The sequence below is a fragment of the Natrix helvetica genome (assembly GCF_964273705.1).
Source record: "Natrix helvetica genome assembly, chromosome: 2".
NCBI classification, from domain to species: Eukaryota; Metazoa; Chordata; class Lepidosauria; order Squamata; family Natricidae; genus Natrix; species Natrix helvetica.
Window position 1 is genome coordinate 215,440,387 of NC_138552.1, and position 27,009 is coordinate 215,467,395.

The window sequence follows — 27,009 nt, forward strand, 5'->3', positions numbered from 1 at the left end:
AAAGCACTTTAGAATTTGGGATAAAAGACTTACTAGGGAGAAATCAGATATTTAGAAATTGTTAGTGGAGAATATAAAGTAGAGGTGACTTACTCTTTTACATGATAATTAAACGGACTTGCTAATTGATTGAATATGATAATGGAAAGATAATTAAATATAGGTTAAATATATGAAATATGGACACATATAGAATTCTTAAGAAGGTGAACAAAAGTGAGGTGTGTATTGCTTGTTATTTTACATAGCAGGCCAACGGAATTGTAATGAACATTAAACAGCAAGGATTGTTATTTAAAGACAATTAAATGTAAGCTGAGTTAAGATATGGAGAAATGGAGGGGGAACATGAAACATACTTATAATGGAAAATTATTGAGATTATAAAGACAGAACTAAAAATTTGGGGCATGTAATGATATATAACTATACAATATTATGATGAGAATAGCTGGAAATTGTAACCAGGTCCACATTTTGGCCAAAAAGAAGTTGGGGGGGGGGGTTAAAATATAATTGCTATATATGTATACTTTTTTTCTTCTTTCAAAAAAAAGGAGGAGGAGGATATATGTTAAAATTAAAGATGTTTATTGAAATGAAATTATAAATACCATCAACATAAAATGAAGCCAGCTCAGAGGCTGAAATACACCAAGTAAATGAGATGAAGAGTATGGAAGAGACAAGAGATAAAGGGAAGAAGAAAGGGTTAGGAGAGAGGATGGGGGGAAGAGGAGAGAAAGAAGGAGTGGAAAGGGGAGAGAGGAGAAGGAGAGAGGAAGGGAAGTAGAGAAGAAAAGGATGACAGAGGGAAGAAAGAAGGTAAGGAGGAAGAGGAGAGATGGAGAAGAAAGTGATGGATAGGGTACAAATATGGTGTATGGAGAGCAGAAGAGCCAATAATCATTCTTGGGGGTTGATGGTAAGACAAATTGATGTAAATATTTAATAATACAAAATAATGTTGGTTATGTAACAGTATACATGTGGGTTTTTTGCATGAAAATGAAAAAATAAAACCCTTTTAAAAAACAGTTCATTTAATGACTATTCAAAGTTACAACAGCACTGAAAAAGTGACTAATAACCATTTTTCACACTTATGAGCCTTGCAGCATCCCCAATTCCATGTGATCAAAATTCAAAGCCCTAGCACCTGATTTCATATTTATGACTGTTGCATTGTCCCGGTGTCATGTGATCAACCTTTTGCGACCTTCTGACAAGCAAAAGTCAATGGGGAAACAAATTCACTTCTAACAACCATGTTACTAACTTAACAACTACAGTGATTCACTTAACATCTGTGGCAAGAAAGGTCGTAAAATGGAACAAAATTCATTTAACAAACGTTTCACTTAAGCAACAGAAACTTTGGGCTCAATTGTGATTGTAAGTCAAGAACTATCTGTAGTTTTAAGGTTCCTTCCTGTGCAAAAAGAACGGCTAGACCTTGACGTGGTGCAGGGTTGGAGTATCTAATTTTACACGGACTCATTGAATCAGAAAAAAATACCCTTCTCTCAGGAAACTCAGCTTGTTTCTGAATGTATGTGTTCTCATATTTGCAGGAAATATATCCAATCTGTATGATAACAGCTGAATGTATACAAAATTTGACAGTTGCATAGATGAGGAGCTAGGATGTGGCTTATTGCCCAGAATTCTTAACTCTAAAGAAAATGTTAACTCCAGATTTCAACAAGATTTCAACCAATTTCGTTGTATTTATTTTGTGCAATGGCAATAAAGACTATACTATACTAAGATCCAGTTGCAACCATCAATTTATATCTGCTATGTCAATACAAACTCTGTAGTGCAAAAAGAGATATTTTGTTTATTGATTGTCATTGTTTATTGATTTTGATTTTTTTTTAAAAAAAATAGGTAAAATGAAAATCAGTGCTATATTTGTCCACTGTCTTTGTTCCAGGATTTCAGGTGGCCTACACAGGACTCCAACCTCTGATTTGTTCCCCATAACAACCATCCTGTGAAGTTGGTTGGAGAGTCTATACAAGGAAAGTTCATAATACTCTGCAAAGTCTTTTCACAAAAGAAGACTCAAAAAAATCCTGTGCACATTATTATAGCCTTCTCATGGCCATCATTCTCTATTGTCCAGTAAATGTTCTTATGGAAGCTTTGATTTAGAACCCTTTTCTGCATAGATTCCTTACTTAGAGATTTGTTGATTGAACATTTTGCTGTGATGTGATTGGCTCCTGGTTAGCAGTATGAGGTGTTCCAGAAGACACTTTGGATTCCAGGTATTCGACTGCTCCATATAAGACCATCGCCACAATCAGAATAGTTACCAGAATGTACAGTTTGATGGAGACGCTTAAGAAGGTGCTGTAGCCAAAGGCTATGACAAAGCCCAATGACTCCCACAGGCGGTAATTTGCAAAGGCTGCCTCTTTGTGCTTCTCAAATAAAATTCCATAGAGAGCTATAAAAAAAATGATATCAGAGAATGATATCAGATAATCTTTACGACATCAGCTCAGATTTATGTTTTTTAAAACAACAGTTGTCATCTATTTCAAGCAAAGGTGATTCTGCATTAAAATCTTTTATTATACTTCTCCTTTTGTGTCAAATATTTTTAGGGCGCTCTGTTATAGATTGGGATACCTTTTATGGCTGCAAGGAAGGAGTGTTCTGATCATATCAAACTCTTTGGTTTCCCATATCTCTGCTCTGAATGGCAAGACTTTATTGAGTCTTTTCTCTTTTTACAGAGAGAAGTGGGTTTGCCCTCATTTGCTGCTTGATATATTTTTAGCTTTGCAAATCAAAATGCAGCGCACACATATCCTGAACAAATGTATCCGGAATGAATGAAACTGAATCCTGCGTTTCTTTAGGTGTGCTTTAGGGGGAGCTCTTGATTAGTAGTAGCTCCCAACTCTAAAAGATAGCTTTGTGTGTGACTTGCTTTGGTTCTGAATGCTGATGAATTTTTGATCAATTCTCCTTAAAATATTATGATCCTTTGGTGAGAGAACTGGGCCAAGGGTCAGCAATGTTACTGGCTTTTAAACTGAGCTGTTCTTATACCGTATATAGCTTGGAGTAGTATATAGACAGTCCTTGTTTACTGACCACTCATTCAACAACTGTTTGAAGTGATGACAACACTGAAAAAGGAGACTTATGACTGGTCCTCAAAGCTGTGGCTGTTACAGCCTCCCTATGATCAAGTGATTGTGATTTGGGCTCTTTGCAATGGGTGTGAATTTAGGATACTCGCAGCGTCCTGCGAACATGTGATTGCCATTTGTGACATTCACAACTGACTTCAGGCAACCAGAACCGATGAGGAAATTTGCAAGAAGACCCACATATGTGATGTTGCACTTAATCACCTGCAGTGGTTTGCTTAATGACAACAACTGGAACGGACAGTGTAAGTCAGCTCCGTTAAAAACTGTATTACCTAGCAACCGAATTGCTGGTCCCGATTGCAGTTGGCATGTGAAGAATATCTGCAACCCTAAAGCATGGCTTTACTATGTAACTACTCTGTGAAAGAAAGAGAAAGAACTTCTGAGCATGCAAAGAGAGCATAGAGGGTCTTTTGCAGAGACTACAGGAACTGACATTAGATTCTTTAGGTGGTACGCAGCTTTTATAACACTAGTGCCCAATGAGCATGAACTCATGTAACCATTAGATAATTTAGATCAGTGTTTCTCAACCTTGACTAGTTGAAGTCCACCCATCCTCAAGTGGCCAAGATTGAGAAAGACTGATTTAGATAATTAAGAAGCTCAAGGGAGAACACATAGCTAATTTCTGGCTGCAATCACTGCCTGTGAAATAGCAGAGGGATTAAGTGGCATAAAATGTCTGAGTGAGGTCAGGGTGGTCTTGGCCCATCATATTAACCATTATATTGAGCCATGGTGGTTAAAATGCAATAGTGCAGGCTACTTCTGCTGGCTGCAATTTGGCAGTTCAACTCTCACCAGGTTCAAGGTTGATTCATTTATTCTTCTGAGGTCGGTAAAATGAAGACCCAGATTGCTGGGGGCAATATTCCGACTCTGCAAATCGCTTAGAGAGGGCTGTAAAGCACTGTGAAGCGGTATATAAGTCTAAGTGCTATTGCTATATCCTACAGAACCAAATGCACAGTCTAAGTTTTATTCTTAGATTGATAGTGTGATGTCTCCCAGAAATGGGAAAGGAAATACATAAGTTTTTTTTTTTAAAAAATAGCCCAGACACTGCTAAGCAAAATAATCCCACAAAGAGAAGTTCATAAATACACACACATCCTCTCTCTTTCTCCCTCCATCCTCTACAGTAAATTCTTTAAAATGTTTTCTACTCAACAGTTTATTTGTTAATTCTTCATATATAGCATTTTATTTAATTATACTATTAGACATAAGTGCATTTATGCAAATAGTAATTTTAAATGCCTTCTGGTTATAAGTCTCCCCTTTAAAAAAAGTTTGTTTAGAAGGTACAATATAAACTAATCAAGGAGACAAGCAACTTAGAACTAAGGAGAAATGTCCTGACAGTTAGAACAATTAATCAGCGGAACAACTTGCCTCCAGGAGTTGTGAATGCCCCAACACTGGAAGTTTTTAAGAAGATGTTGGATATCCATTTGTCTGAAATGGTGTAGGGTTTCCTGCCTAAGCGGGGTTGGACTAGAAGACCTTCAAGGTCCTTTCCAACTCTGTTATTCTATTCTATTCTATTCTATTCTATTCTATTCTATTCTATTCTATTCTGCTCTGCTCTGCTCTGCTCTGCTCTGCTCTGCTCTGCTCTGCTCTGCTCTGCTCTGCTCTGCTCTGCTCTGCTCTCCTCTCCTCTATTCTATTCTATTCTATTCTATTCTATTCTATTCTATTCTATTCTAAACAAACACAAGGATATCTTCAACTCATCTATGTGATGATTTGGAGCAGTGATGTATAATTTGCCATTGTCTTCTTCAGAGCTTCACCTTACTTAAAAAAATAATAATCTGTCCAACCTACAATTCTGGGAATCCCAGGAAATTCCCCTCTAATTATTAATCAGGGTTAATCTTGCTTAGCGTCTGAGATCAGCGATGGTCTGCTGGATACTATTTGTCAATGCGAATGATAAAAAATAAATCTTTACCTATGAATTTCAAATGGACTGTAAAAAACAACAGATACAAAATGGGCTGTGATGTTACATTATGATAGTTTACCAATGATCTTTCTTAATTTTCCTGTTCCTTCCCTCTCCTTTTGTAGTGTTAGTTTAGTAATTTGAGCTTACCATTTCTTGGAACTGAAAAGGCAAGCAGAAACACACAAAGATATTTGAATGAAACCTAAACAAGTCTGGTTGCGGGGTGATGCAGATCTTCAAAGTGGCAAACAGTAAAAAAAACACCTCCTTCAAAGGGTCTTACTAAAGTTGACTGATGCCAGGCTGCTCCCTGCCAGTGAAATTCTAGATGGGGTATGCAGAATATGTTGCCTTATAAGATAAATGTATAAGATAAATATGTTGCTAAGTTTTAACAATCCTCAGGGGTCAAATGATTTTATGGGTTTGGGATGAAGTTGACTCAGCTCATTATTTTAAAGGGAACTTATGTATCCAATACTCTGACTATCCAAAGTGCAATACAAAATCCTTCAGGTTTTTTCCCTTTTCAGAATTTTACAATGTATTTTCTTCCTACTGAAATGGAGAAGGTGAAAAAAAAAGCATGCTTTGTAAAAAGCCTTGCATTAAAAGGGACCAATTAAGGGGAAATGCAACTATATATGTTTGAGAAATCGTATATACTTTTACGGACACAGAAATGTAGGTGGATCTTCCTGCAGATTTTAAACAATTCATCAGATTTGCATAGAAATAGAGTGGAATCATTATGCATAGAAGGACAGGTCTAAATGGCCATCCACAAACATCACATAGATCAATCTAACAGTTCATGCCAAGGAGGCCCTTTCCAGGAAGGCTAATATAGTTGCTGATATTATCTCCTTTGCATAAAACCTACAATCCTATTTCATCTTTCTGCTGGCCTTCTCTCACTATAAATGCTTACCGTTGGTTAGTGTTTGCAAGATAGCATCTGCTACACCCCAGATGGCAGGTATTATAAAAAATAGGGCAAGTTGGTTTGAGTGAGGTTTCCAGAGCAATAGCACTATTATGCAGCTGAGATGGAGAATGGCACCTGTTGGATGAGGCAAAGATCATGAGAAAATAGTAAAGCACATTCCAATTCACACTTTATGAATTTAAGAACCGCTTGGTATCATAGGACCCAGAATGCACCTTAGCTATAACTTACTTTCTAGCACCCAGTAAACTCTGGAAGAAAGAAGCAGGATTGGTCCAGATAATGAAACCATGAAGGTAGCGTTTCTCAATCTTAGGAACTATATTTTCTATTGCCACCAAGGACAGGACTAGAACCAGTGGTTAAAACAAAGGAAGGTGGTTTAGACTAGACATTAAGAAGAATCTCTTGATTGTATGAAGTGTTAGGCAGTGGAAAAGGCTGCCACATTATTGGGCAAGTTCTCATTTGCTAAAGGTTTTCCACAGAAGGTGGATGATCATCTACTAGATATACTGTAGGGCAGGGGTGTCAAACTTGCAGCCCAGATGTGTCACACGCTGGCCACCCCCATCCCCGGTTTAGTGAAGGGGAAAAAAATGTCGCGATACATCACGTGACAACAACATGACGCCACAGGTTCGATGCCCCTGCTGTAGGGAATCTTGCACTGAGCCAAATGCTGGTCTACATGACCTCTAAGGTATCTTCCTCTCTATTGTTTTAGTGCGCAAGTACTTCATATATCACCTGACCTCTCTCATTCAGGCAGCCTTTTGTCAAGCTGCCACATTAGCCTCTAAAAAGATGCTACTGCTGTAATATGCCTTTAAAGCAGCAGCCTCCTTTTGCTATTCCAACAAATAGTAAAATAGCCACATTTGTGTAAGATCTAAAGCAATTCTTCCAAAACATTTTCAAAGTAGGCACAGCCCTAAGACCATTTTTTTGTTAAAAAAAATTACCCTGTTTCCCTGAAAATAAGATCTCCCTGGATAATAAGCCCATTTGGGCTTTTGAGTGCATGCGCTAAAATAAGCCCTCCCCCCAAAATAAGTCATCCTCGAAAATATTGCAATGCAGCAGCAGCCATGACCATACTCACCACTTCCTGCACCTCAAAAATAATAAGACCTCCCCGAAAAAAAGGCCAAGCGTTTATTTCAGGAGTGAAAATAAGACCCTGTCTTATTTTCAGGGAAAGACGGTACCTATATCAATACATTATAAAAAGAGTACCGGAATTGATGATATGAGGTCAGATAATGAACTTAATAAGCTGGATAATGAAATTACAAGAAGCCCCATAGATCAGGTGATTTCCAGAACACCTTCTCCAAGTTGGAAAGTTGGAAACCTTCAGCTCCTTTACCTACAGATGCTTTCCTGAGAACTCTTGGGATTACAGTGAATTATAATTCTGGTACCCTTGGAGAATTCTTCAATAAAGTTACTGATTCAGCAAATATATTTATGTAACTATTGGGACTGTTGCTTTTTCATCTTGCTAGTGATGGGAAACTGTTCTGACCACCCTTCCTCCGTTGCCCACACAGCACACACACTCCGGAACAGTACAAGGGAACAAGGTTTATTACACCAACAGACAAGAGGTTTTGTGGCAGCAAGCCACCAAGACAGAACTCACAAAGACAGAACACACAAAAGCAGCAATCCAGCTTGCCAGGATCCCAGACTAGAGTTGCTGTCAAAAGTCCTTTGTTGATTGCTACGCAGAGCCTGTCCAGAGTCAACCCTTTTATAACCTAAAAAGGGCGTCTCCCAACAGCACCTGGGAGCTCTTTACTGCCTATAATTACGCCCACGCTCCTTGCGTTTGTGGGCGCGCCAGAAACGGGCATCTCGAAACGCCCTACTAAGTCCTGAGTCACTATCCTCTCCGCTGCTCCAAGGCAGGGCATCGGGAGTCCTCCTCCTCTTGCTCTCACCGCTGCTCCATGCCTCTGGCGCCACCTGGTGGCCGACCAGACTCTCGGATTCCTGCTCAGCCTCCGAATCCTGTCCAGGATCGCACATCTCCTCTGGAGCTGACTCGTATGGAGTATCACTCTCGGAGTCTGGTGACAGCGGCACCGGCTGGGCCACAACAGGAAACTATGTTCTTGAGCAATTGCTTAACTTATATCCTATTTCTCAAAGCTCAAGTCAAATCCATCCAGGCCATTACACTAGATAAGCACTCAGTTAGCCTTTACCTACCCAATGTAAAGAGAACCTTTCTACCGGTGAACTGGTAAATCTTGCCAAAAAGAAAGGAGGCGAGTGAGTTTGTAGCTGAAAAGCAGATCATCACATATCCAACGAAGTTTATCCCAAGAGCACAGGTCACATAGAACTAGAAAGAAAATGGGAAAGAGAGAGGTGCCCACAGTTATTTTATTATACAGAGCAGCAGCTTCAATTTTCTTGTTTGCAGTTAAAGACCTGATGAATGCTTCAGAGTGCAGATGTTGAATATTCATGCCACATGTACATGATCAATAAAGCTATTCCCTGTCTCGCTATAGAGCCTTTAAATGCAGTGTGCAGCTGCTGTGCAATATGGGTAGACAGCCAGGACTTTGATCAGCTACTGCAGCTGTTCTTAAACACAAAAACAAGTGAAAACTGGACCCGGAGTTGAAAAGACATAACGTACTCATTCTCAAAGTAGTATCCTCCAGGTGTGTTGTAATTGCTTGATAGCCTACCCTTTTGGTTTCTGCCTGTTCCAGCAATCTAATAAGAGGTAACATGTTCAGGATCTCGGTGATGAAACAATGTCATTTGGGAGGTTCTGGGAAGTGTACCTTCATTCTCACGGTGTTTGCCTTATGGAAGAGCCTCCCCCTGGACAGACCCACCCCTTTCGGCCTTCTGGAAGATTGTAATGACTTGGCTTTTCCCCTAGCATAGGAATTGGATACTAATGGAACTCCGGCATTTGTATGTGTAACATATTGATGATGAGCTTTTTTTATAGGTGTCTCAACTTGTTTTTTAAATTATTTTATATTATGTTTTCACCTATTTGGGATTCCACCGGTGGCCATATAAATGTAATAAAATGTAATTTTAAAAAACCCAGTCATTTCAACACATTGGAATTCTTAGCAAAGATATTCTTTGGACATATTGACAAGGAATTCTGAAAGTTTTAATTCTGATGCACCTGGATATGCTCCTGAGTTTGGAGCACTCCATGTGCCAAGAGTTCTGTTTCTCGCTATATTATTAATGGGACAGATGTCTCATTTTTGTATGTATTGAAACGTTTTAATATCTTTTACCGTTTTAACATTTTTATTGATTTAATTGTTTTATGATGTTTTTCAAATTTTAATTGCAATATATGTTTTGAATTGTGAGCTGCGCAGAGTCTTTTGCTGAGATGGACAGCTATAGAAATCAAAGGAATGAATGAATGAATGAATGAATGAATGAATGAATGAATGAATGAATGAATGAATCTGCCTGCCTGCCTGCCTGCCTGCCTGCCTGCCTGCCTGCCTGCCTGCCTGCGTGCCTACTTACTCTTTGAATAAATCATTTTGATGAAGTGGTTTATAAATTAATAGTTCATACTGTTTAAAGAACCAAAAACTATGCCTAGGAAATAGTTCTCCTACCTATACTTATGTGTCTTTAATCCCAGTATGATTCCCAAATGGTTGTATTGTTTCTTTTTAAAACATTTCCAAGAATTAGTGCCAAATGGAATACATAGATGACTACATCTAGTGGCACATCATTTATATGCGTTTTCTAGTCCCTTGAGAGAGACAGTCTACACTGGGTATTCTGTGGTGCAGTTCTGTGGTGAACTTCTGCTCCTTCTGCATTTTTTCACTTAGCACCTTAAGTAGATTAGATAAACCTATATTTTATAACCCACCTTATTATAGTCGCTGGCCAGGAATCCTTGCTCAAGTCCACTATACATAGTCAAAGGTATCAAGAGACACTGGCGTTTATCTTTAAGATGTTGAAATGTTTCCAGAAAAGTGGATCTAAAAGATGACCTGGACTTTTCTTCACTCTCTGCTTGGTTGGTTGAGATTTGATCCAGAAATATAGTTACTAGCAACACGGCTAGAATCTCACTAGCTGAAAAATGAAAGGAAGTATTTGAACAAACAAAATTAAAAGGGTATGTTTTGTTTGGAAAAATTGGTGTTTAATAATAAAGTCATATTTCTTGGCATATTAAGTGCTACTAATTTAAATTAGCAATATTAAAAATGTCTTCTTTTAACCCAAAGCAAAATACTTTTTGGGCATCCTTTTTTCACTTTTTTTTTTCTCAGCTGTGACGTTTGTGTTATGACAGCTAGCAGGAAAAAAACAACAACCCCACAATCTGCTGTTGCATGAAACATTTGTTACCATTCCAGGTCAAATCAAAGGCTTTACTGAGATTAGCATGAATATGGTATCACACATCCGTCAATATTGCTTCTACTCCAGACGAGCATATTTTTGAGCCATTTCCTTGCAATGATAGTATTTTCTAAATTACGTGTAAAAGGACACTATACTAAAAGCAGAAATGTTAATTTTTTCTAAAAAAGAATTTTATTGGTTTTTAAACATTTATGGGAAAAGGTAAGGGGATACATAGAAAATTTTGGCAGCTCCCACGCTAGTGGTAGAAATCCATCCAAATCTCATAATTTTTACAATATTAAAAACAAGATATAAAAGATAAGCAAAAAACAGAATCTTATTCTATATTGTGCCAACCATGTGTTCAATCATTTTTCCTTTGTCACTTTCTAAAATATCAACAATTACTAATATTTCAAATACTTTTATTTTTGTGACCTGAGCCTTTTCGATATTGCTCCTTCCTCCCTGTCCCCCGAGGAAGCCACAGCCCCCCTTCCTTCTTGTCTTGTACCTTGCTATCCTTTTCACTACCTTGGCTGTGTTCGTCCTCTAGGAGGGAGAAATGCTTTTTAATGAAGGCTTCAGCCTCCTGCACTGTATTAATTCTAATCCTATTTCCCTCCCAGAAGATCAACCTTCCCTCTGGCAAGAAATGTTAATTTTTATTATATTACATTGATGGAGGTTGAAGTAAATTCAATCCAATCAAAAAGATTGAATATATGAATTGAAATGATCTACAAAATATTCAGAATTTGGTAAGATTTACCGTTTCTCTGTACATATTTTGAATGGAAAATGTTACCTTCAGAGTCAAAGCATGTCATGTCAAAGCATAATATTTTGATCCCTAATATTTGAAGATATTCGATGCATGACCCCCCTGCATGCTTCCCACCCCCGTATATGCGCAGCAAAGACCTGAAAACCAGCTGGCTGGTGGGAGGTGCGCGTGCATGCATGGTGGAGCTGAGCTGGGATGACGACCCATGTGCCTCCAGAGAGGGCTCTGTGTGCCACCTGTGGCATGCGTGCCATAAGTCTGCCATCATGGCCCTGTACCATGGTTGGTTGAACTTCATTGGACATGGCCTATAGCTTTTACTTATAGACTTGGTCTATAGCTTTTCATTTTCAGATTCTAATTCAATTGAGATTTCTTCCTACATCCGGTCCTGAGTGGAGGAGAAATCCAGAAAAGCCTTGTATGCTACGAACACAGACACTACAAAATAGGATCCACTACTTTCGGCAATGTTCCTAAGAGCATATAAAGGACTAGCAAGAAACAATGGATTTAAATTAAAAGGGAGATGTTTTTGATTGTGTTAGGAGAAAATAACCTGTCTAACAATAAAAGGTCGTCTAATAAGGGAATGGGCGGCTTTGAGAGATGGCGGATCTCCTTCACTAAAGCATTTAAACCAGAGGTGGGTTGCTCTTGATTCAGCCTGGATTGGGTGAACTAGTAGTGGCGGTGGCAGGAGGCTCTGCCCACCTGCCCGGATACTTCTGCGCATGAACAGAAGCATTGCGCGTGCGTGCGAACCAGTAGTAAAAAAAATGGAAACCCACCACTGATTTAAACAAAGCTAGACAGCCATCTGATGTCAGGGATACTTTAAGAGTAGATTCTTCCTCTGGTGTGGATATTCTCTAATATCCTGTTCAAATTTACATGTAAATATATATATATATGATGTCACTTTTCTCATTTTAATATTTCATTTTAGCATGTAAAATATATGAATAATTTGTAAATCCTGTTTAAAGCCTAGGGGATCCTACTGTAAACTTCCAAATTTTTCTTATTTGTCTTTGGTCAATTAATGATTTTCCATATATTGAAATTCAGTGCCATCGATCCTCATCACTGGTGAACCTTGATCTCTATTTGAGGGTTTTCAGAATTTAAATCTTGCCATGTTGGAGCTCAAGGCATGAAAAGCAAATTTCCTAGATCAGGGGTGTCAAACTCAAGGTCTGCAGGCCGAATCCAGCCTGCAGGGTGCTTAGATCTGGGGGGCCGCCTGGAAACAGTGAAGGATCGGCCCGCGGTGGCTCTCCCATCAAAAATGGGCTCCCAAGCTCCATTTTTTTGCTGCAACCACCTTCTGCAACCCTCTGCCAGCAAAAACAGAGCTTGGGAGGCCCTCCCGAGCTCTGTTTTTTCTGGCAGTTGGTTGCAGGAGGCCATAGCAGCTGTAAATGGAGCTTGAGAGCCCGCTTTCACTGGCAGAGCACTTGGGCTGCCACAGGCACTCCCAACACGAGTGATATCAAGCTGGCCATGCCCACCCCAGCTCTCCAAAGTCAAACACAACCCTGAGGTGGCCCTCAATGAAATCGAGTTTGACACCCCTGTCCTACATAATCTTCCATCATAGCACTACCTAAACCAAGAACCTCGCTTCAGTAAGGTCCGGCATTATATAACTTTAAAATGTGCTCTGATACATTATGCATACAAATTATGCACATTTTCCTTCATTATATGTCAGAGATGCATGAGAGGGTTTACCTGTGTAGATTCCCATCAAAGTATAGATCAAAGTATTAGATGGTCGTATTGATGTCACAGTCCTATTTGTGGTGTTTACCATGCAGCTGCCTACACCACAGCACATCAGATCTGCTTCCGTGAGATTCACTAATACATTAAAAACAAAAGGAAACAGTGTTTTATTAATGGTCAAAGTACAGACAAGAATGAAGGTTGTATAAGCAAATGAAGGCCAAATATACAATCCACTTGTGATTCCCTGTCATCAGTTTTAAGTTTTGTTTCAAAGAAATTTAAACTGCATTGGTAATCTTATTTCTGTGAAAGAAGGAAGGAAAAGAAATATCTGTGAAGGTCTATGATATTTCTTTTCCTTCCTTCCTTCCTTCCTTCCTTCCTTCCTTCCTTCCTTCCTTCCTTCCTTCCTTCCTTCCTTTCATTTGCTTTCTATAACCACCCATCTCAGTCAAAGACTCTCGGTGGCTTACAATTCAAAAAAGTATATTACAATTAAAAATACTAAAAACATTTTAAAACATCCAGATTAAATATACATAGGAGCAAGATTGGTCTATTAGTAATACAGCCTGGAAATGGGGCCATTGGCACCCTGTGCACCCCAGGCATGAAAACATGGGCAGGTTTTTAGGTCCTTATAAAAGACTAACAGGTTTGGGGGCCATTCTAACCCCCTGTACACTCTGTTATAAAAAAATAAATTCCTAAGTGATCTTACTTGTGCATTCATGCTGCAAAGTCTTTCTCTCTAAATTACTTTCAGTGGTCCAGACGTTCAAGCAATTATATCAAGAACTTGCTAATGGGTTGATGTACATCATTGATGGGATTCAATTTTTTTTACTACCAGTTCTGTGGGCGTGGCTTGGTGGGCATGGCACGGTGGGCACGACAGGGGAAGGGTACTGTAAAATCTCCATTCCGTCCCGATCAGCAGGGACTCGGGAGGCAGAGAATAGATTTGGGGGGGGGGTCACTCTGGGGCCAGTCAGAGGTGGTATTTACCAGTTCTCTGAACTACTCAAAATTTCTGCTACCAGTTCTCCAGAACTGTAAAGAACCTGTTGAATACCACCTCTGATGCACATGATAAAATAGAACAATTATTTGTGATCCCCCCCCCCCAAACCAATAACTGTGCCTTTGAGATGAATATGAGATTTTGAAACTTTTCAAGAGTACCATTAACAGTTTCTGATTTGTTCCTAATAGTAATATTTGGTCAATCAGGAAATGTTACCAATTATGAATACAACTTTGTAAAATTGCCCCATTAGTAGTGATTTTAATTAGTAACATTCAATCCCTAACAATTTCTTAGAAGAACTGACTACTGTTGCAGTCCATCTAGCCTCTATTATCCTTACATTAAAGATTAAATCAAACTTAAAATAAAAGCAATTAAAACATAGAATATAAATCCATAGACCGATTCTTTAGTGTAAATGCTAGAAACATTATTTGTTTGAGTCACCTTGGTACTTTGTCAGATGATTAGTAAAACTAGTGCAAAATTGCATGGGATTATCTAATATGCTAAACCAAAATCCAACAAATTATGTTCCGATTTAGGGCAATATATGAACTATATGTCAGGCCTGCAGTTATGTTCCTTTTAGGATCTTTGGCCTGCCACACTTTCTATTATTTCACTGTGCTGTTTCATTAGTGTAGTAATTGGGAGGGGGGAATAGAAAGGAGTAGAATTGTGGAATGTGTTGTTGTCATTCTTTTCTAGAAGCCCAAGGTCATCTTTTGTCTCCGCACCTCTGCACCTGACTGGAACCAGCTGGGTGAAGATGCCAGCGTGGCCGAAGAAGATTGGACCATGTGATGGATTTATGGGTGAGGATAAGATCATGAACTTTCAACTGGGTGGAATCCCAGGAAGTTTTCAGATTTGGGATTCCACAGTTCATTGCCAACATGTCTGTCTTATTAAATTGGAACTTTAAGGATAGCTCTGCCTTGGACTCTGATTTAATTCTGCATGATATTTGGAACGCTGACACTATATCTGGAATCAGTTATTTGCAAGCCCAAGAGGCAAAGTAAGAGAACAAAGATCAGTTATAATACTAGGACAAGAATTTTAAAAGCCTTAAAATGTTTTCTTTCTCATTACATTATTTACAAATAACATAGGCTTCATGTGTCTTCTTTACTACATGTCTACTTAAACATAATTACCTTTATTAGGAGTCTGGCCAAAAACCAGAGATGCTATTAGATTCCCCCAGACTCCAGAGGATCGATATATCAAAAAGAAGATTCCAAAATACTGGGTAACTATATATTTTCCAGTTTTGCCCACTTTCTGAGCGTATAAATTGCCGGCCATGGTAAGATAAGTGCACTTGGCTGACCAGAGTGGGGCTGCTCCCAGCCCTAAGATCATCGATGTAGGGATGAGTGTGAACCTGCCAAAAACACCTAATGTGGTTATTTTTATGAAACAAACATAATCCCCAAATACTTAGCATTCCACTGAATTTCAGAGAAATTTGCTATTTGTATTCCCTCTGCAAGAACAAAAACAGAATGCAAGGGAGGCAAATAATGATTCACATGTTTTGTCATCTTCACTCTAATGCCAAGTCCCTACAGAGTTGCGTAAGAAGTCATGATACAAGTACAGAATTAAAGCATCACCAACAGAAGTTCAAATTGCAACGTTGGCACCAGAAACTCAAGTGATGTCCACCCACTATTTGCCCAGTAACAGGATTGGCTGTTTCTGGGTAGGGTTTCCAGAGTGAACTAGGCATTAATAAAATCAAAACTAGGCCTGTGTAAAGCATTTTATGACCCTGTGTGGGGCTCAGAAGCTGCAGCTGTGTAGAATGAAACAATACATTTGTTCAGATAGACTCCTTACCATTCATATTTAAAACTTACTTCCTAAATTTGTAGTCAGTTTATTTATTTATTTAATTTATTTAGTTCGTCAAACATGTAAAAAAAAAAAACAGGTATAAGTATAAACATAAATATGAACACAGTAAATGGGTACGAATGAATGGAGACAGTAGGACAGAGACTGTAGGCACACTAGTGCGCTTATGCACGCCCCTTACCAGTGGCGGGTTTCAAAAATTTTAAGAACCTCTTCTGTAGGTGTGGCCTGTTTTGTGGGAATGGCTTGCTGGCCATGTGACCGGGCGAAAGTGGCTTGGCAGCCATATGACTGGGTGGGTGTGGCCAACTTGTAAAATGTGGTGAAACTCACTTAACAACGCTCTTGCTTAGCAACCAAAATGTTGGCTCAGGAACTCTGGCATTTGAAGCACGCAAGTCTTAAAGCTGTCAAGTTACAAGACACTTGCACCCCTAACCCTTTAGAAAAAAATCCCAGGGGTGTTCAAACTTGACAGCTTTAAGACTTGTGGACTTCAACTCCCAGAATTCCTCCTCCAGTCATTTTGGCTCAGGAACTCTGGCATTGAAGCACGCAAGTCTTAAAGCTGTCAAGTTACAAGACCCTTGCAGCCCTAACTCTTTAGAAAAAAAACCCCAGGGGTATTCAAACTTGACAGCTTTAAGACTTGTGGATTTCCCAGAATTCCTCCTCTCGCTCTTCATCTTGATGATGTGCTGAACAGGTGGGGGGAAGGAACCGGTTCTAAACGGCACTGTAGATTTGTGGAACCCACCCCTGCCCCTTATAGACCTCTTAGGAATGGGGTGAGGTCAATGGTAGACAGTCTTAGGTTGAAATTATGGGGCTTTGGGGATGTTTGGTGTAGTGTTAATAGTTTGGTGTAATGTTGAAGGCATCAGGCTTGAAACTAGGAGATGGTGAGTAGCCTGTTTTAGGCACAAAGCCAGCTGGGTGACCTTTGGCCAGTCACTTCCTCTTAGCCCTAGAAAAGGAGGCAACGGCAAACCACTTCCCAAAAAGTTTGCCAAGAAAAATGCAGTCAGTTGCTAGCAGTCAAAAACTGACTTGAAGACACACAAACACACATGTTTGTAAGCCCACTCTCATTTCTGAGGGTTCAAGGCAGTTTACAGAATAGGTCTCTCTTTTTCTTTTTACCCCCAGGGCAACAGTCCTTTGAAATAGGATGGGCTGAGAGAAAATTGTGAGCTATAATTCTGGAATGTCCACATCATATCTACTTGAGTCTGACTGTCTAATATAATGAAACACAGGATATTCCAGAGGTGCTATGCCTACTAGGGATAGATTGCTATGCATATAGTCCTCATCTTACGACCTCAAAGTTCCACAAACTGGGATCAGAACTTCCATTGCTAAGCTAGGCAGTTATTAGTGAGTCATCCCCAATTTTATAAACTTTTCTTTGCTGTGGGTATTAAGTGAATCACCATGATCATTAAATGAATCGGGTAGTTATTAAGTGAAATCCATCTTCCCCTATTGCAGAAGCCAGCAATCCATGGCTCTGGAGTCGCATGTGGCTCTTTCATCCCTCTGTTGTGGCTCCCTGTCGCTGGTCGGCTCCACAATTGATGGGGCTTTCAGTTAGGACAGGTAGAGGAAAGAGGACACTGCGCTAGGAGTCTCTATGGTGGAGAACCAGACTTCCTGTCGGCAGAGGGAAAAGGGCACTGCACTAGGAGGAGACTCTATGGTGGGAGAACCGGACTTCTGGTCAGCTCCAGAATTGAATGGGGGTTTCCGGTTAGGACCTTTGTGGTTCTTGGAGTGTTTAAGGTTGCCGACCCCTGCCCTTGTGACTGTTTATTGGAAGCCAGCTGGGAAGGTCACAAATGGTAATCCTGTGGCTCTGGGATGCTGCAACTATGAGAAATACATATCAGCTGCCAAGCACACACATTTTGATCACATGATTATGGGGACATTGTGAAGATTGTATAGTAAATACAAGGCCTGGTTGCAAGTTACTTTTTTCAGCACTATCATACCTTTGAACAATCATGAAATGAATGGTTGTAAGTTAAGGACTATCTCTATTTATAAGAACACATAAAACCAGCCCTCATAATATGAGAAGAAATGACTTTTAAAAAGTTTAACGGTCAAAGTACAACTTATTTATGGCTGCATAAAGGTACCACATTTTTTATCATGTGATACTCTCGATTATTTTGTACTCGCTAGAGGATGGTGGCAGAGGTGGTATTCAGCAGGTTCTGACCAATTCTGGAGAACCGGTAGAGGAAATTTTGAGTAGTTCGGAGAACCAGTAAATACCACCTTGGACTGGCCCCGCCCCCATCTATTCTCTGCCTCCTGAGTCCCAACTGATCGGGAGGGAATGGGGATTTTGCAGTAATCTTCCCCTACCACGCCCACCAAGCCACACCCACCAAGCCACACCCACCAAGCCATGCCCATCAAGCCAGACCCACAGAACCAGTAGTAAAATTTTTGAATCCCACCACTGGTTGGTGGAAATTAAAGTTACATGGATCACATAGCATTCCCCAGGAATGGAGGGCTAGTACAGTACCCTCTGGATATTTTGGGGGGGAGGGTTGTCTCCTCCCAGACTTCTACTGCTAATCTGGCCAACTTTCTGGATGGAGGTTCAAGGAATCTCCAGGATGCTCCATCGCTGGAAGTTTTCAAGAAAAGTTTGGACAACCGTTTGCTTGGGATCGCATAAGGGCCCTATGATTCTATGAGACATCATGGGGGTCGGAGAGGATACCAGGCTGATCAAATGTTAGCTAAACTTCTCTTTCCCTGTCCTTTCCTTTTGAAATGTAATTATAACTCCAGTCGTTAGATAATGCCTTTACTGGCTTCTGCTTGGTTTCACTTGGCCCAGGCTTTGTTTGGTAAAGGAGACGTAAGTGGTTGCCTCAGCTACAAAAGCAGTTGCTATACACTTCCCAGCGTATCTGTTTATTTGTTCTGCTTTTTTGTTCATGTTCTAATAGCTCATGAAAAAAGCAGCATGTGAGTGGTTGTTTTGCTTTGATGAGAAACCCTTCACTGACATGTCAGAGGTAGACTGGTTAAAAAAAAGGACAAAGACAAAAACAAAACCACAAACCAGGGATCAGCAAAACCACCTTAATCATCTATAGCAGGGGTGTCCAAACTTGGGAACTTTAAGACTTGTGGACTTCAACTCCCAGAATTCCCCAGCCAGCCATGCTGGCTGGGGAATTCTGGGAGTTGAAGTCCACAAGTCTTAAAGTTCCCAAGTTTGGACACCCCTGATCTATAGAATGGTCTAGAGCAGTGGTTCTCAACCTGTGGGTCGGGACCCCTCTGGGGGTCGAACGACCCTTTCACAGGGGTCGCCTAAGACCATGGGAAAACACATATTTTTGAAAAAATACAGAAAACATAAAATGATTTTATGGTTGGGGGGTCACCGCAACATGATGAACTGTATTAAAGGGTCGCGGCATCAGGAAGGTCGAGACCCACTGCTCTACAGCAACAGCTGCAGTTTTACAGATGGAAATTGTGGCATAAATCCTACCCATATGGCTATCCCTCAAACCCAAAACTAGTAAGACTATTTGAGATCTGCTTCTCCCAGTGTCTTATTTTAAGTACATCTGAAAATGATCTTGGGGTGGGTGAAGAAATGCTCAAAACTAAGCGAGGCAGAAGAAATACACCAAAGGTATTCACTACAAATCTGATCTTTTCTTTCTTTTCTTCCAAGGGCAGGGAACTGTTGCTGGGCTTTCATTCCCTATTTCCATTGGCCTGTAAGAGTTCTATCCAGATTGAAACCGGTATCATTTTGAAGCCTGGCCTGATCTCAAATATTTAAAAGCTCTCTCTTACCTTCACTTCATTTTAGGGAGCCGAAGGCCCCAGTTTCATTCTTTAAAAACTCACATACAAAGTTGGGTTTTGGCTCTGTTCATTTGAAGATCTTGGCATGTTATAAAAAAACTTGATTCTTACCTTCAAGTCAATAAAAGTTGCACACCTCTTCTATAGATATTCCTCCATCTCCCTTTCCAGCTGTTGTCTGCTGATTCCTCAAGTATCAGTAATGTTTTTAGCCTCAAAGCATTCAGTTTGGTGCTATCATTAAAAACATTTACTTGTCCCCCATCAAATCCTAAAGTGACTTTCAGTCTTATGTTTTGTGAAGCCCAAGCCATCTAATGAACAAACTATTTACTATACTTTTTTTCCATTTAGTTAGATTCAATTAGATCTTTCATGGTGGTAGCCCACTACAGATATGTCAGCCAGAAATTACATCTCCCCCCCCACAAATGTGTAGGAATGGAGCAGGTAGGTGGAGGAGGGTGGAGTTAAGTATGTTGTAAGTTTGGAGTCCTTGCATTCCCACAAGCATTCCAAGTTCAACCCCTCCTGAATTCTGTTGACCTTTATCTGTTGACAATTTATTGTTGAACTTTAGTTGACCAAATACTTTATCGGGTTGAATAAATATTTCATGCTGCAACCTTACGAATGGTCCTGATTTTTTTTTGTGTCTGACAAAATGCATTGCAAATGTCATAGGAATTAGGAAATACTAATTACCAGCTGGCATAGAAGTTTCCCAAAGAGAATGTAATGTAGCAGCACATTGAGCCTACAATGGTCCATTTGCATCCAAATTTCTTAATGATGACTGATGGGAGAAACATGGAGGACAGGATGAGAGTAGCATAGATCATACTCAGGGAGGCAACTCCCAGGCCTTCTTCAGAGTGGAGGCTGCTCTGTACAGACAAAATGCAATGGAGGCACATATTTATAGCAAACACAATAATACATCGGTAACAATGATGAATAGAAAAAGAGGAAGAGACAGTTAAGCCAGAGAAGTTTGGTAATGAAACTATGATATCAAACACATATGACAAATGCATTGTCATTACAAAATGCTGTCTGTTCTTACTGTGTCCTGATTTCTGAGGAAATCAGAGCATTTGGGTGATGATATCATCACACACTTTCATCAAGCCTCCCTCCCCTCATGGGTGCCCACAAATTAAGCTCCTCTCTTGGGACACTCGGACTCATCAGTCTTTATTGTACAGAGCAATGAAAATGCAGCGTGTCTCTTGCTTTAGAAAAGAACCAGATTCACCAAGCCATCATTTGCCACCAATGACCAATTAAAGGGCTAATGATTATCCAAAGCTACTTCAGCCTAAGAACATTAGGTGGTACATTTTGCAGATGGAGCAAACAGTTAAGAGGGTGCATGGCCCACAGCTGCATAACGGACAGAAAGAGTGACTTCGTTGTAGTTTCTTTCAGAGGCTGTAAAGGAGATGGCAGGAGTTTTGTACTTTCATAATTGCAAGGATTTGAATCTTGGAAAGTAATCTTACACTAAGGACGTATTAGCACATCTGATCATGTTTCCTGTCTGGTCTGCTGGGATGATTGACAGTTCATGTAGTCATGGAGGGATAGCAGGCAGTTGGGAGTGAATACTGTTGAAAGGAGAGAGATGATGAGGATTTTCTGCCCTCATACAACAAAACATATTTGGTCACATCACCAGGATCACTGCCCTTATCTTGAGGCACTTATGATTTATTTCAATTTGGGGGTTAAAACTTTCCTCCATTATGCAATCTCACCTCATCCATTTGAAAACAAAGAAAATCAGACTTTCTTAAGGCAGCATAAAGAATATGAACATTACAGAGAATAGTTTTAATAGCAATTAAAAGATACAATAAAATAAATAAAGCATCTACCATAGTACATTAAATACACTATGCAATATGTGTTTAATATAATATATGAATATACATCACGCATTCATGCATGCATGTGTACATATAAATGTACATGATCAGAAAAAAATGAAAGCAGAGAAATGTGAAAAGCAAATGAGGGAGGGAGAGTGAGTGTACAATTCAATATCTGTATATACCGGAATGAATAATGCACAACAGGATCTCATAGATCCAAATAAACTTCACCTACCTGAAGATTTTGGAGTCCTCCATAAGCAGTAAAAAGAAATGTGAATCCAAATGACATCACAAGGATGTTTTTCAGATATGAATCCATAGCTGAGTCATAGAAGTTACCAGTGGAGAAATCTGGCTTTCCTTCACCTTTAACACAAAGGGAGTCATGTTAGCTACATGAATACCTGCCCACAAGTGTTGCACTCTTCAGCTTTGAAAATGCTACAGGTCTGGTAGCAATGGTAAGAAATAGTACCAATTAACTTGATTTGAAGTATTGATTGGGTTCCCCCCAAGGCGTACAACATTCGCACGATGTATTCCCTTACACCCAATTTTGCAAATCATTTCTAGCCACAAGAAGCTTTCCAGATTGCTTTTTTTGAAACAGATCCCCCTTCCTTGCCCACTCACACTGAAGAAGAAATATATTTTAAGAAACAGGTGGGTGGGATACAGTTTTAGCTTAGCATTCCATTGGAAAGGTCACTTGGAAAGCTGCAGCACTTACTATCCCCCCAAATACTGTCCCTCAAACTACTTTCTTCCAGATATGTTGGAGTCCAATTCCCATCACATCCAGCCAGGATATGGGTAATTAGACTCCAAGATATTAGATATCTCTGTGATATTCTTGTGCTGTACACACTTAAAAAAGAGAATTTATGTGAAACAAGCCAAATTAAACCGATCTGCCTAGAACAAGAAGCTGAGAGTTCAACAGATGTACTGTAGAGTAGAAATGAAGAAATCAAGGAGCAGAGTACAGATACAAAACAGCACCAAGGACACATAAATTTAATAACAAACAAACAATAAAATCATCCCAAACCATAAGAAAAGTCTAGGCAAGTATGAAAAATTCAAGACAGAGGTCTTTCTGCCTCCAGGAATAGAAGATAATTTATGAATCATGGTTTGCAAACAATTGTTTATATAAATTTGGTTATATTTTTTTGTTGCCCCAGCATGCCTTGCAGGGGCTGAATTTTCCAACTTCTTGTGAGTGAATCTTTCCAAAGGAATGTGCTGCCTCTTTACTGTAAGAATTTGTCAAGGCTAAAAAGTTGTTTTTTTTTAATTGTACCAAGCTCTGAGTGTACCTCAAGGGCCTGTGGTATGTCAGCCTTGACTCCCTTTTAGTTTTTTCTGTCAGGGCACCTAAGATTAAGCTGACTCCAAAAGAGCCCAGACAGCCTTTGCATTTCTGTCTCAGCTCTTATACATGCAGGGAATTTAAAGAATGCCCCCCCTGAATACCTTCCTCACTATAGCAATGCAGGCTTGCCACAATAATTTGCTATAGAATGGACACTTCTAGCAAACCAAGGAACACCTTTATGTAACTTTAAAAAGGAAAAAGAAAGAGCTCCATTTTTCCTTGACGCTCAAGTTTCCTTTTTTCTAAACTTATTTCAGTTTGCTTACTAATGGGCTTCTTTACATTTCTGTTTAGATGGTCATACAACTTTAACACGCATAACAGTTCAATATTATCAGCCACCCTAAAGGATGGCTTTCATTCACCTTAATTGCCTTATATGGGAAAGTTTATGAAACTTTTCCTCAATACCATGATCAAACTCCTCCACTGCACTCAGCAGTTTGTTTGAGTTTGCATAGCATGCTAAACCATCATGGTTTACAATCATAGTGGCTGCATTCTTCTGTATTTTTTCTTGTATGTACACTGAGAGCATATGCACCAAAGACAAATTCATTGTGTGTCCAGTCACACTTGGCCAATAAATAATTCTATTCTTTGTACCAAGGAAAAAATAAATCATCTGCACCATGACTTAATATAATGTATGAACTCAGTCTGATATGTTAGCAGCATTTGCAAAATATTGCATTGTGAATATAAGCATATCATTGATTAGTAATATTATACAATATTGAGTATATGATTTGCTCAATATTATGTTGTTAACAATGTATTTTAATTGTAGTCTTTAACATTTAGGCTTTTTGTGATAGTTTTTTTATTGTATAAGCTACCCAGAATCAGTCAATCTTTTATTATGATTATTAGACAAGACTTAAAAATTAAAACATTAAAATAAACTAAAACAAAACAGGACATAATGTTATATTAGAACAAATGGTGATATCTTCAATGGGCTGCCAAACTCTGTCTGATTTTACAGACAGAATAGCTGAATTTAAGGAAACATACAAGGAAACTGTATCATATTGCTCTGATAGTAACAGCTGTACATAAAAGAGGCCAGAATTTCCCAGATATTTTACATAGTGAGGAGTTATAAAATGAGTCCATGAAAAGAGGGATCACCCAGAGTCACTTTATGTTGAGATGGGTGGGTATATAAATGCTAAACAAATAATAAATAATTAAATACAGGTAGTCCTCAATTTATAACCATTCATTTAGTGACCATTCAAAGTTACAACAGCACTGGAAAAACATAATTTGGGACTGGTTCTCAAACCACTGCAGCATCCCCATGGTCATATGATCAAATCTTGGTGCTTGGCAACTGGCATGCATTTATGAAGGTTGTACTGTCCAGGGTCACATGATTTGCCATCTTTCCAACCATCTTCTGACAAGCAAAGTCAGTGGGAGAAGCCAGACTTGCTTAACAGCCGAATGATTCACTTAACAACTGCAGTGATTTGCTGAACCACTGTGGTAAAAAAGTTCGTAAAAATGGGGCATGACTCATTTAAGAGCTGCTTTGCTTACTGACAGAAATGTTTGGCTCAGTTGTAACTGGAAGTCGAGGACCACCTGTAAAACAGAGCGGTGTACCAATGCAAAAAAAAAATGTATCTGACTCTGTGATATCAGGAAATGAATGATGGCTTCTTCTTTTTTTCAATGTCTTATTGATTTTATTTATATTCAATCCAATTTTCACTTGGTCTGGGTACAGTAACGTTTCATCAGACATAGTATTCATTCTTGTTATAACATTCATCACCATAATAGTAATAGTGCAATAACATAGTCACAATGATACTTAACATCCTCTGCTTTAACAATTCTTCTCTTTAAGATTTCCTCTTTTAATATCTCTTCCTTTCTAACTCCTGTCAGGAGGTGAATAATGGCTTCTGAAGGAAAAACCATCTGCTTCTCACTTTTTTTCCTCTGGAGGGTCTTCACACCACCACATCTGCTTCCTACTTTTCCCCCCTCATGCTTTTTGTAGGAACTGCAGGCTTAGTATCTCAGGTAACATTGAAAAGTATGAACATTTTCTCTTGCACATTCATACTCCTGCACCACACCACAGAAAAGGAAACTGAAAGCTCAATTCAGATGCTATGTTTATTTATTTTTAAATATAAAGGCACTGGAAAACATCAGATGTTGCATTTAGAGATGGAATTTAACCCGGGCAGAATCCTTCTGTAAAAAGGCTCCCAGTTCCATTCTTCCAGAGCCGATCATCTCTATTTTAGTCACAGAAGGATCATTTCTTGTCCTTTTGACCCCTTGTGACATTTCCCCTAAAGATCTAACTCAGAAGCATTTGGGAGCCATCCAAACCAAGCCCCGCAGTTGGCATTGTTTTTGATCTAAGGCAGAGGCCCATGTGATAAGAAAGGGGATCATTTCCAAATTTCTCAACCACCTCGAGAAAAGACTGGCATTCCAGGACAACTCACGTCCCTGGAGCTCATGTGGAAAAAGGAGAAATTGAAACTGGAGTCAAAACCATCTTCTCACCTTGGATAGCTAATCTCTCTCTCTCCCCTCCCTCTTTCCACTTTCATCCTATCAAACAACTACCGTATTTATTCGAGTATAACGCGCAAAATTTTCTACCAAAAAAAGAAATCAAAGTTTGGGTGCGCGTTATAAACGAGGGCTGGGGTGGGGTGGCAGTGGCGGCCGGTCCATTGAGGGCGCAGGCAAATTGTAAATTGTAAATTTCCGGACTGCAGCCTCGATCCCGGCCTCAGGCGGCGCCGCGCCATGCTCAATAGTCGCAACTCAGCTGCCTGCTGCCTTTCCCCTCCTTTGTCTCCCAGCCGGGGCGGCCCGCCGCCGAGTTGCGACTATTGCCACCGCTGTTGCCGCCGTTCACAGGACCCGCCTCTCACCCTCTTCCTCCAGTCGGCAGGAGGAAGAGGGTGAGAGGCGGGTCCTGTGAACGGTGGCAGCAGCGGCGGCAATAGTCATGGCCGCACGTGTTCAACAACGTTTTTTTGTCAATTACAATGCTTGGTGTGAAACAAAATTTTATACCGATTTTTAATCGAAAATTAGGGGTGCGCGTTATACACGTGTGCGCGTTATACTCGAATAAATACGATAACTATAAACCAACATTTAATATGGAACATTTTATCCAGAGCTGGGCCACAATGATTCATGCCAGCTCTATTTAGATAATTGCATATCTTGACAAATCAAAAGGATGTGAGGACTTTTCCACAGGGGAAAGTGGGAAGGCTGCATTTCAGACAATTCCAGAGGTCAGAAAGAGATCAAAACATTGACTCATGCAACCTGTCCTTTACATGTCTTATTCACACAACCTTCAACAGACTTGTCACCATACATATGTAGCATTTGTACCATGCAAAAAGAGAGAACGATGGTGTCATTCAATAGCTAGTGTCAGATTATAGTCTGGGAGACCGACAGCCAATTCCATTTTTTGCAGATTCAGTCAGTTCAGTTCTCTGGTTGTCAAACTGAAACTGAAAGTTGCCACCTACCCAATCATATCTTGATTTATCTGGCCCATGAATAGCTCATCTGTTCAAAAGAAAGCATCTTTCTCAATCCCTGCTAGATATGATTGATTGAATGAAGGAGGCACCCTCCTGGAAAAGGAGGTCTTGTATTACTGTAGTAATCCATGGTATTAATAGATTACTATTTTAATAATTAATTAATTCATCTCATTAATCTCCCATTAATAATCTCTCATATGGTTGACTCAGTGGTGGTTTCTGGATCCCGTTCCAACTGGTACAGTTGGAACGGGCCCGGCATTGTCCACATGGACGTGTGCAGCGCGCACATGCATCATACTGTCCAGCTACGCCTCCGTGAACCACTGCGATGCTCCAGCTGCTCAGTGGAGGGTCGCACAGGTGCTGTATGCCATGGGAAATGTGCTACCTGTGGATATATCAATTGTGAAAATGTAAACATATGAAATTACAAAGGTCAGCT

The 27,009-nt window shown here is 39.7% G+C and overlaps 1 protein-coding gene across 2 annotated transcripts in view; it reads right to left on the reverse strand.

The window, feature by feature from the left end:
• Positions 1 to 581: 581 nt before the first annotated feature.
• Positions 582 to 27,009, reverse strand: part of UNC93A (unc-93 homolog A) — a 36,698-nt gene continuing 10,270 nt past the window's right edge. Inside the window, exons 1-9 of one of the 2 annotated variants that reach the window (XM_081943750.1) lie at positions 22,105 to 22,233; positions 21,862 to 21,995; positions 20,455 to 20,636; positions 15,186 to 15,415; positions 12,996 to 13,124; positions 9,981 to 10,192; positions 8,306 to 8,441; positions 6,068 to 6,199; positions 582 to 2,458 (exon numbers count right to left, since the gene is read on the reverse strand). In XM_081943750.1, coding sequence (XP_081799876.1) covers positions 2,187 to 2,458; positions 6,068 to 6,199; positions 8,306 to 8,441; positions 9,981 to 10,192; positions 12,996 to 13,124; positions 15,186 to 15,415; positions 20,455 to 20,636; positions 21,862 to 21,995; positions 22,105 to 22,156 — 1,479 coding nt within the window. In that variant the 5' untranslated portion in view covers positions 22,157 to 22,233 and the 3' untranslated portion in view covers positions 582 to 2,186. Of the gene's footprint in view, positions 2,459 to 6,067; positions 6,200 to 8,305; positions 8,442 to 9,980; positions 10,193 to 12,995; positions 13,125 to 15,185; positions 15,416 to 20,454; positions 20,637 to 21,861; positions 21,996 to 22,104; positions 22,234 to 27,009 lie in introns of those variants that run through there. The other variant, XM_081943751.1, reaches the window with a different exon arrangement.